The sequence below is a fragment of the Eriocheir sinensis genome, chromosome 48 (genome assembly GCF_024679095.1).
Source record: "Eriocheir sinensis breed Jianghai 21 chromosome 48, ASM2467909v1, whole genome shotgun sequence".
Lineage (NCBI taxonomy): Eukaryota > Metazoa > Arthropoda > Malacostraca > Decapoda > Varunidae > Eriocheir > Eriocheir sinensis.
This window is the reverse complement of record NC_066556.1, coordinates 8893905-8903904: the sequence shown is the minus strand read 5'-3', so window position 1 is coordinate 8903904 and position 10000 is coordinate 8893905. Positions and strand designations below refer to the sequence as shown.

Here is a 10000-nt window from a genome sequence, read left to right as displayed (position 1 = left end):
GGAGAGGTCAACACACACACACACACACACACACACACACACACACACACACACACCTAAACAGTTATTATGAGCGAAAGAAAAAGAAAAGAAAAGAAGTGCAGCGAGTGAACGAAGCCAAGGAGACGAAAACACACACACACACACACAGACGAAGCAAACTGGACCAACACGAAACACAACGATACGAACGAATAGCCGAAGGAACAAGAGTGATCAGCCAGTCAGTCGACGAAGCAAAAAAAAAAAAGCTAGCCTATAAATAAAAAAAAAAGTTGTGCTAGCTAAACGAAAGTGAAAGAAGAAGATCGTAATTTTTTTTTTTTTGGCCATGCAGAAAAAATGAACACGAAAAGAAATGTAAATGATAATAGAAACAAGAGGAAATAATGATAAAAGGTTTTCGTCTTTCTCTTTCATCGGTAAAGAAAAAATAGTGGAAATTGTTTTGAACTGAAAATGAAAATAGAAGATCGTGTTTTTATTGCCATGCAGAAAAAAAAGAACAAGAAAAGAAATGGAAAAGATGATAGGAACAAGAGGAAATAATAGTAATAATAATAATAATAGTTTTTCGTCTTTCTCTTTCATCAGTGACAGCAACAAAAAATAGAAATTGTATACATGAGCCGAACGAAAGGAAGAGAAGGTCGCGTTTTATTACCTTGCAGAAAAAAACAACAACAACAGAAGCAACAAAAATAGAAATAGTAATAACATTTTTTCATCTTTCACTTTCATCAATAACAAGAAAAGAATGAAAACAGAAAAAGCTCAAGAAAAGGGAGAGAATATGGTGTTTTTATTACCCTGCAGAAAAACAACAACAACAGAAGCAACAAAAAATAGTAATAATAATAATAGTTTTTCATCTTTCACTTTCATCAATAACAAGAAAAGAATGAAAACAGAAAAAGCTAAAGAAAAGGAAAAGAATATGGTGTTTTTATTACCCTGCAGAAAAACAACAACAACAGAAGCAACAAAAAATAGTAATAATAATAGTTTTTCATCTTTCACTTTCATCAATAACAAGAAAAGAATGAAAACAGAAAAAGCTAAAGAAAAGGAAAAGAACATGGTGTTTTTATTACCCTGCAGAAAAACAACAACAACAGAAGCAACAAAAATAGCAATAATAGTAACAGTTTTTCATCTTTCACTTTCATCAATAACAAGAAAAGAATGAAAACAGAAAAAGCTAAAGAAAAGGGAGAGAAGAAGGTCGTATTTTTACAACCACGCAGAAAAACAACAAGAAAAGAAATGGAAATGATGAGAGGAAGAAGAGGAAATAATAATAATAATAATAATAGTTTCTCATCTTTCACTTTCATCAATAACAAAATAACAAAAAAAAAGTGAAAATTGTAGAAACTAAACGAAAGTGATGGAAGGTCATATTTTCGTAAGCATGCAGAACAAAACAAGCAAAAAAAAAAACAATAAAAAAATAGCAACAACTAAAAAGAAAGTTGTGTAAGCTAAATGAAAGTGAAAGAAGATCGTATTTTTATAACCAAGCAGAAAAAAAGAAAAAGAAAAGAAATGGAAATGATAATAGAAATAAGGGGAAATAATAGTAATAATAATAACAGTTTTTCGTCTTTCTCTTTCATCAATAAGAAAGAATGAAAAGAAGATCGTGTTTTTATTACCAAGCAGAAAAAAGGAAAAGAAATGGAAATGATGATAGGAATGAGAGGAAATAATAATAACAGTTTTTCGTCTTTCTCTTTCATCAGTGACAGCAACAAAAAATAGAAATTGTATACAAGAGCCGAACGAAAGGAAGAGAAGGTCGCGTTTTATTACCTTGCAGAAAAAAACAACAACAGAAGCAACAAAAAATAGTAATAATAATAGTTTTTCATCTTTCACTTTCATCAATAACAAGAAAAGAATGAAAACAGAAAAAGCTAAAGAAAAGGAAAAGAATAAGGTGTTTTTATTACCCTGCAGAAAAAACAAATAGTAATAATAATAGTTTTTCATCTCACTTTCATCAATAACAAGAAAAAGAATGAAAACAGAAAAGCTAAAAAGAAAGAAAAGAATAAGGTGTTTTTATTACCCTGCAGAAAAAACAACAACAGAAGCAACAAAAATAGCAATAATAATAACAGTTTTCATCTTTCAAAGAAATGTAAATGATGATAGGAATGAGAGTAAATAATAATAACAGTTTTTCGTGTTTCTCTTTCATCAGTGACAGAAAAAAAAAAAAAAATGGAAATTGTATACATGAGCCGAACGAAAGGAAGAGAAGGTCGCGTTTTATTACCCTGCAGAAAAAACAACAACAACAGAAGCAACAAAAATAGCAATAATAATAATAGTTTTTCATCTTTCACTTTCATCAATAACAAGAAAAGAATGAAAGCAGAAAAAGCTTAAGAAAAGGAAAAGAATATGGTGTTTTATTACCCTGCAGAAAAACAACAACAGAAGCAACAAAAATAGAAATGGTAATAATAGTTTTTCATCTTTCACTTTCATCAATAACAAGAAAAGAATGAAAGCAGAAAAAGCTAAGCAAAAGGGAAAGAAGAAGATCGTGTTTTTATTACCAAGCAGAAAAACAACAACAAAAGCGACAAATATGGAAATAATAATAGATTTCGTTCATTCACTTTCATTAATAAAATAACAAAAAAGGAAATTGTGTCAGCTGAACGAAAGTGAAAGATAAACGGAGGTAGTTTGCCCCCCCAGAAAATAACAAAAAAGATAAAAGTAAAGTTAAATGCCAGTAGTTTCTGAGGATTAACTTTCATAAACATCAACACAAAAAAGTAAACAGGAGAAAGTATAGCAAACAGAATGAATGAATAAGTGAATAAAATATATAAAAAAAATACATAAAAATCACTAGAGAAACTTGGTCGTTCATAATTCCAATAACTTTTAACAACGTAAAATTAAAAAGCAAAAAAAAAAAAAAAAAAAAAAAAAAAGATGAATAACTCAATAAAAATAATAGTTTCTGATCACTAACTTTAGAAAACAACAACAAAAAGTAAACAATAGAAAGTATATGAGAGCAAATTAACAAGTGAACAAAATAAATAAATACAGAAAAGTATAACTGGAGAAACTTGGGTCCTTCAAAAAACAAATAACAATAAACATCATGAAAGTACAAGGACAAAAAGCAAAACAAAATACAAGACATATAAAAAAAAATCATGAACCAATGTGTTATGGACCGTTTTTGTGGCTCGGAGGCTCCAAATCGTAACCCTTCCCAAAAAAACAACAGTAAATACACAAGACTTATAAAAACCGTCTCATGAACCAGCGTGTTATGGACCGTTTTTGTGGCTCGGAGGCTTCAAATCGTAACCCTTCTTGAAAAAACAAACAGTAAATACACAAGACTTATAAAAACCGTCTCATGAACCAGCGTGTTATGGACCGTTTTTGTGGCTCGGAGGCTTCAAATCGTAACCCTTCCCGAAAAAAACAACAGTAAATACACAAGACTTATAAAAACCGTCTCATGAACCAGCGTGTTATGGACCGTTTTTGTGGCTCGGAGGCTTCAAATCGTAACCCTTCCCGAAAAAAAAAACAGTAAATACACAAGACTTATAAAAACCGTCTCATGAACCAGCGTGTTATGGACCGTTTTTGTGGCTCGGAGGCTTCAAATCGTAACCCTTCTTGAAAAAACAAACAGTAAATACACAAGACTTATAAAAACCGTCTCATGAACCAGCGTGCTATGGATCGTTTTTGTGGCTCGGAGGCTTCAAATCGTAACCCTTCTTGAAAAAACAAACAGTAAATACACAAGACTTATAAAAACCGTCTCATGAACCAGCGTCATGGATCTCGTTTGTGGCTCGGAGGCTTCAAATCGTAACCCTTCTTGAAAAAACAAACAGTAAATACACAAGACTTATAAAAACCGTCTCATGAACCAGCGTGTTATGGACCGTTTTTGTGGCTCGGAGGCTTCAAATCGTAACCCTTCCCGAAAAAAAAAACAGTAAATACACAAGACTTATAAAAACCGTCTCATGAACCAGCGTGTTATGGACCGTTTTTGTGGCTCGGAGGCTTCAAATCGTAACCCTTCACGAAAAAAAAATAATACACAAGACTTATAAACCGTCTCATGAACCAGCGTGTTATGGACCGATTTTGTGGCTCGGAGGCTTCAAATCGTAACCCTTCTTGAAAAAACAAACAGTAAATACACAAGACTTATAAAAACCGTCTCATGAACCAGCGTGTTATGGACCGTTTTTGTGGCTCGGAGGCTTCAAATCGTAACCCTTTCTAAAATTACCCGTTCGAATCCCTTTTGGCCGCGGGAGGGAATGAGATTAGGCCATGATTGCAGGGCGAGGGAAGTGAGTGCAGGTCCTCACTCTCCTTTCTCTCCTCCATTTCCCTCCTGATACAACAGAGGAGAGGAGGAAAGGGAGGAGATGAGTGTCTGGGGAAAGCTGGAGGGAGAGGAGAGAGCGGGGAGGAAGGAAGGGAGGTGGTGAAGAGGAGAGAAGGAGGAAGGAAGGAAGGAAGGAAGGGAAGGAGAATGAGGAATGGAAAAGGGAAGGGAGAAAAGGAGGAAGGAAGGAAGGAGGGTAGGGCGAGGAGAATGGAGAATGAAGAAGGAAAGATGGAAGGAGAAGAGAAGGAGAGAGAGAAAGAAGGAGGGAGGAAGGAAGGAAAGGGAGAGGAAAATGTATAGTGAGAAAGATCATGAGAAAGAAAGATGGAAGGAGAGGAAGACAGAAGAGGGAATAAAAGGAAGGGAAGGAAAATGTATAGTGAAAGATATATTGAGGAATGGAGAAGGGAAGATAGGAAGAGAGAAGAAGAAGGAAAGACGAAGGGAGGAGGGAATTGGAAAACACAGTGAAGGTGATACTGGGAAATGAAGAAAGGAAGGTAGATGGAGAGATAGGAAGATGGAAGAAGTGGATGAACGAGAAGGAAAAAAAACGAAGGAGGATAAAGAGTGGAGGAGAGAGAGAGAGAGAGAGAGAGAGAGAGAGAGAGGGGGGGGGGGGAGGGAGGGAAATGCAGAAAGTTAGAGGGAAGGAAGATGACATGAGAGATAGGAAGAGGGAAGAAGTGGAGGGAGAAAAGGGAGAATGAAGGAAGGAAGAAGAAGAAAGAGTGGAAGAGTGGGAGATAGAAGGAAGGAACACACAAACATACATACACACATACAGACAGAGGAGACAAACAGACAGAAAGAAGGACAAACAAACAGAGATAAACAGAAAGACCAACATACAAGAAGACAGGAAAACAGATAGACGAATTAAATATGTGACAATATATTTAATGGATCTGGTCTCGAGCCAAGTGGAAGAGGAGGAGGAGGAGGAGGAGGAAGGAGGTGAAGGAGGAGGAGGAGGAGGAGGAGGAAGGAGGTGAAGGAGATGGAGGTGGAGGTGGAGGTGAGTGTGCTTTCGTGTGACCCAGACCCGTATAGAACAAGTCTCAAACAGGAGTATAATTTAAAGGATCTGGAGTTTTTCTCTTCTCTCTCTCTCTCTCTCTCTCTCTCTCTCTCTCTCTCTCTCTGCCCGTGCCTTTCTTTATATATGTGTAATGCAAGGTTAAGGTGTGTGTGTGTGTGTATGTGTGTGTGTGTGTGTGTGTGTGTGTGTAAAAGGATGAGAGGAATGAATGTTTTGATGTGCGAATAGAGAATATAGATAGAGAGAGAGAGAGAGAGAGAGAGAGAGAGAGAGAGAGAGAGAGAGAGAGAGAGAGAGAGAGAGAGAGAGAGAGAGAGAGAGAGAGAGAGAGAGAGAGAGAGAGAGAGAGAGAGAGAGAGAGAGAGAGAGAGAGAGAGAGAGAGAGAGAGAGGAACAAAAAAAGTTATGTAGGTTGATGTGGTATGTTGGCTGGCATGAGATGTGGAATGTATGCGATGGAGTGGGTGGCATGCGTAGGGAAAACGTCAGGTGTGGGGATGATATATATCCATTCGGAACCTATTAAACTAAGTGCAAAAAGGGTTTAATTAAGGGATCAAATAAGCGTTGAAATGTGTTGACTGTTGACAATTCCTTTATTTAGAGACGGATGAAAAAAATAGGAACCTTGAAAATGAAAAAGAGAAGCCAAAAATAAAGTAAGAAAGAACGAAAGGAAACGAAGAATAAAAACAAGAAGATGAAATAAAGTGATGGTGATTTAGTATTGCTTAGAACGTATGAAAAACAAAATCAAAAGGGGCTTGATTATAAGGTTCAGGTAAGTGCATGGATTTCTCAGTCCATGGAATTAGAAACGGGAGGAAAAACAACAAGAATAACAAGAACTAGAAAAAGGGAATATGAAGAAGAAAAAAAGAAGACGAGGAGGAAGAAAATAAAATGACGTAAACACAAGAAAAAGAAGAATAACAAAAAGAAGTGGAAGACAAAGGTCGGAGATGGGAAATAAAATAGTGAAAAAATCGGAGGAACAAAAAAGATATAACAAAAAAGGAAGATAATAAAATGACAAAGCACAAAATAAAGAGGAAGTTAGCAAGACAGAAGCAGAAGACGTAATATCCCGAGTTAAAGAAAAAATAAAGTGAAGATTGTTGGAAAATATGAAAAATAAAAAGAAAATCTCAAATAACAAAAAGAAAACGAAGAATAACAAGACGAAGCAGAAGAAATGATATCCGGAAATGGGAATGAAAATAATAATGTGAAGAAATGTCGAGGAAAGAGGGAAGAGGAGGAAGAAAAAATAAAGGAATGTGAGTGTAGCAAAATGTGTTACAGAAAGAACAAGAATTGGAGTCTGACCACACCATCACGTCGGTCTCGGTCACCGCGGCACAGGTGGAGAAAGTACTCCTGGATGTTGATGCGGGGAAAGCCACAGGCCCTGATAACATCAGCCCCAGGGTGTTAAAGAACTTTGCCAAGGAGCTGTCCGAGCCTCTCGCCAACATCTTTAGTGCCTGCCTCGTGGAGAAGAAGAGGCCAGCCGCCTGGAAGGAAGCTAATGTGGTTCCTGTCCACAAAAAAAGACTCCAGGACTGACCCGAACCACTACCGGCCCATCTCCCTGCTGTCTGCCATGGGTAAGGTGTTAGAAGATGCTGGCTGCTGTCATCGGGAAACACCTCACCGACAACAACCTTCTCTCTCCTTACCAGTTCGGGTTCAGGGCGGCTGCTCCACCTCTGATCTCCCTTCTCCTCCTCTCACAAGAGTGGCAAGATTCCCTTGAAGGCCTGGACACACTCGTGGTGGCGCTAGACATTGCCGGCGCCTTTGATCGAGTGTGGCACTCTGGCCTACTGGCAAAGCTTTGTGCCAAGGGTATAGAGGGGAGTCTGTTGACTCTGCTCGAAGACTACCTCCACGGTAGGTCGCTTCGGGTAGTCGTCAATGGCCGGACCTCGACGCCTGTATAGGGAGCCTCTGTTCCACAGGGCTCAATACTGGGGCCAGTCCTGTGGAACATCTACATAGATGACCTACTCCGCCAGCTCCCACAGGCAGTTGAAGGTTGCTGAGGAGTGGGGGAAGTTGTGGCAGGTCAACTTTGCTCTGACAAAACGCATGCTATGGTCGTCTCTCGGTCTCCCGCTGCTACACAGGGCGTGGAGGGACAACTACGGTTTGGGGACGTCCAGTTGCTCCTCCAGGATAACATCAAGGTCCTGGGAATCACCGTCGACCGGGAGCTGCGCTACGACCAGCACATCGCGACTGTGGCCCGCCAGACCTCTCAGCGTTTCTGCCCTCCGCAGGGTGGCTGGCAGCCTGGCCCCCCGAGGAATCCTGACGCTGTACAAGGCACAGATCCGCCCTTGTATGGAATACGGTGCCTTGTCGTGGATGTCCAGCGCCGTCACCCACACCCGGCGCCTTGACGCGGTGCAGAGACGCTCCCTCCGACTGCTGAGGGATGAGGTGGAGATCCCTGCCAACATGACATCCCTGGAGCACCGTCGCGACGTAGCAGCACTGGCAGTCTGTCATAAGACTCAGGTGCTGCACACGCCTCATCTCAGCAGGCTGTGCTTGACGCCACACCTCGCCCAACGAGCGACGCGACAGGCAGCAACCGGGAGCCAGCGAGTGACGATGCCTCACTCACACACCTCGCAGCACCAGCGGACGTACAAGGCCAGGGCAGCGCGTCTTTGGAACGGCTTCACGGAGGCCACGCCTGATCTGGAACGCATGTCCACACACCAGGCGAAAGTAGCTGCCAACATTTGGAGAGGCACCCTCCCCACGCCGTTCCTGCTCCACACTTGACATGATAGTGTTTATCATATTTATAATATATCCTGTATACTTTGTAAGTATGTTTTATGTTTTTGTGCAGTTACCCTCACAGGAATCTAAATATTTGAAAAACTTTTAAAATAGTTGTGGGTGCCAACTCACAACTTTAAGTTTTCCATCTCTGTGAATATATGTATACATGTTTAAATAAAAAAAAATAAAAAAAAGGAGAAAAAAGAAAAGAAGGAAGAAGTGGTGAAAGAAGAGATGATGAAATGGAAAATGAAGTTAAGAAGATAGAAGATCAAGGAAAGAGGCTAAAAGAGGAGGAGGAGGAGGAGGAAGGAACAGAAGACAAGAGGAAAGAATTTAATGTAAGTGGAGGAGGTGGAGTAATAAAAGGTGGAGTGTGGAGAAGAAATGGAACCAGCAGAAAATAGTGGAGGTGAAGGTGGAAAAAATATATCAGTAGAGAAGGAGGAGGAAGAGAAGGAAAAGATGGAAGTAGACAAGGAGGGGAGGAGGTAAAAAAAAAAAGATGGTAGTAAAGGAGGAGGAAGGGAGGAGGTGAAAAATATGGAACTATTTGTGATTTATAGGTGGAGGAAGAAGAGGGGGGTAACACGGGAGAACGTACTGGAGTTGGAGAAGGAGGAGGACGAGGTGGAGTAGGTGGAGTGAAGTGGATCGTGATTACAGGAACGGAACTCATTATGTGGGTTAGAGGAATGCACTAGTGTAGGAAAGTGGAGGAGGAGGTGGAGGAGGAGGAGGAGGACGAGGAGGGGGAGAAGAAAAAGAAGAATGTGTGCCAGATATGATAAAGGAGAAGGATATGGAGCAGGAGGAGGAGGAAGAGGAGGAGGAGGAGGAGGAGGAAGAGGAGAAAGAGGAGGAGGAGGTGGAGAAAGAAGAACAAAAGCACAAATCAAGTAGGCAACAAGAGGAGGAGGAGGAGGAGGAGGAGAATGAGGAGAAAGTGAAGAAGAAGAAGAAGAAGAAGAAGAAGAGGGTGTAGATGATTAAAGAGGAGGAGGAGGTGATGGAAGTGATGACCAGTGTGTGTGTGTGTGTGTGTGTGTGTGTGTGTGTGTGTGCGTGCGTGCGTGCGTAAATTGCCGGGGGAAAGTGAGTGATATAATCCAACGCCGCTATTATGACAAATGAAAGTGAGAGAGAGAGAGAGAGAGAGAGAGAGAGAGAGAGAGAGAGAGAGAGAGAGAGAGAGAGAGAGAGATAATAATGTTCCTTGCTCGTAAGAATATTAACTTTGGAAAATAGAGAGTTTGCAAGGGTCGCCGCCCCCTCCCCCCTACGACCCCCTTACCTCCTCCAGCCCTCCTTCTCCCCTCCTCGTTGGGCCTGAGAGGAGGAGGAGGGGAGGGGAAGCTACTGAAGGAGAGGAGGATAGAAGGAAAGAAGGAAGGGAAAGGAGGAGGAAGGAAAGAAAGGAGGAGGAAAGAAAGAAGGAGGAGGAGGAGGAGGAAGAGGAGGAGGAGGAGGAGGAGGAGGAGGAGGAGGAGGAAGAAAACTTTAGGCTGCTGATGAAAATTGGGAAGCATTTATTAATATATTTATGTCTTATTATTATTATTATTATTATTATTATTATTATTATTATTATTATTATTATTATTATTATTATTATTATTATTATTGGATGTTGTTATTGTTGTTGTTGTTTTTGTTGTTGTTGTTGTTGTTGTTGTTATTGTTGTTGTTGTTGTTATTATTTTTATTAATGTCATTCCTATTGTTAATTTAAGGTCACATACCAACATACACAC

General features: G+C 40.0%; 2 protein-coding genes across 2 annotated transcripts in view; both read left to right on the top strand.

Moving 5' to 3' along the window:
- LOC126981556 (phenoloxidase-activating factor 2-like) overlaps nt 1–10000 on the top strand; it is a 94678-nt gene that overhangs the window by 27987 nt on the left and 56691 nt on the right. The gene's annotated exons all lie outside the window — the stretch shown is intronic.
- LOC126981400 (uncharacterized) lies at nt 5403–7390 on the top strand. The gene is made up of 3 exons (XM_050832416.1): nt 5403–5420; nt 6750–6980; nt 7130–7390. Exons 1-3 carry the CDS (start codon nt 5403–5405, stop codon nt 7388–7390), a joined length of 510 nt encoding a protein of 169 aa, XP_050688373.1.

What these genes read in the sequence shown, in the direction of transcription:
- LOC126981400 (XM_050832416.1), top strand. An exon ending in CCTGGAAGGAAGCTAATGTG is followed by an intron (nt 6,981 to 7,129) that starts GTTCCTGTCCAC and finishes TCTCCTTACCAG; the next exon opens with TTCGGGTTCAGGGCGGCTGC.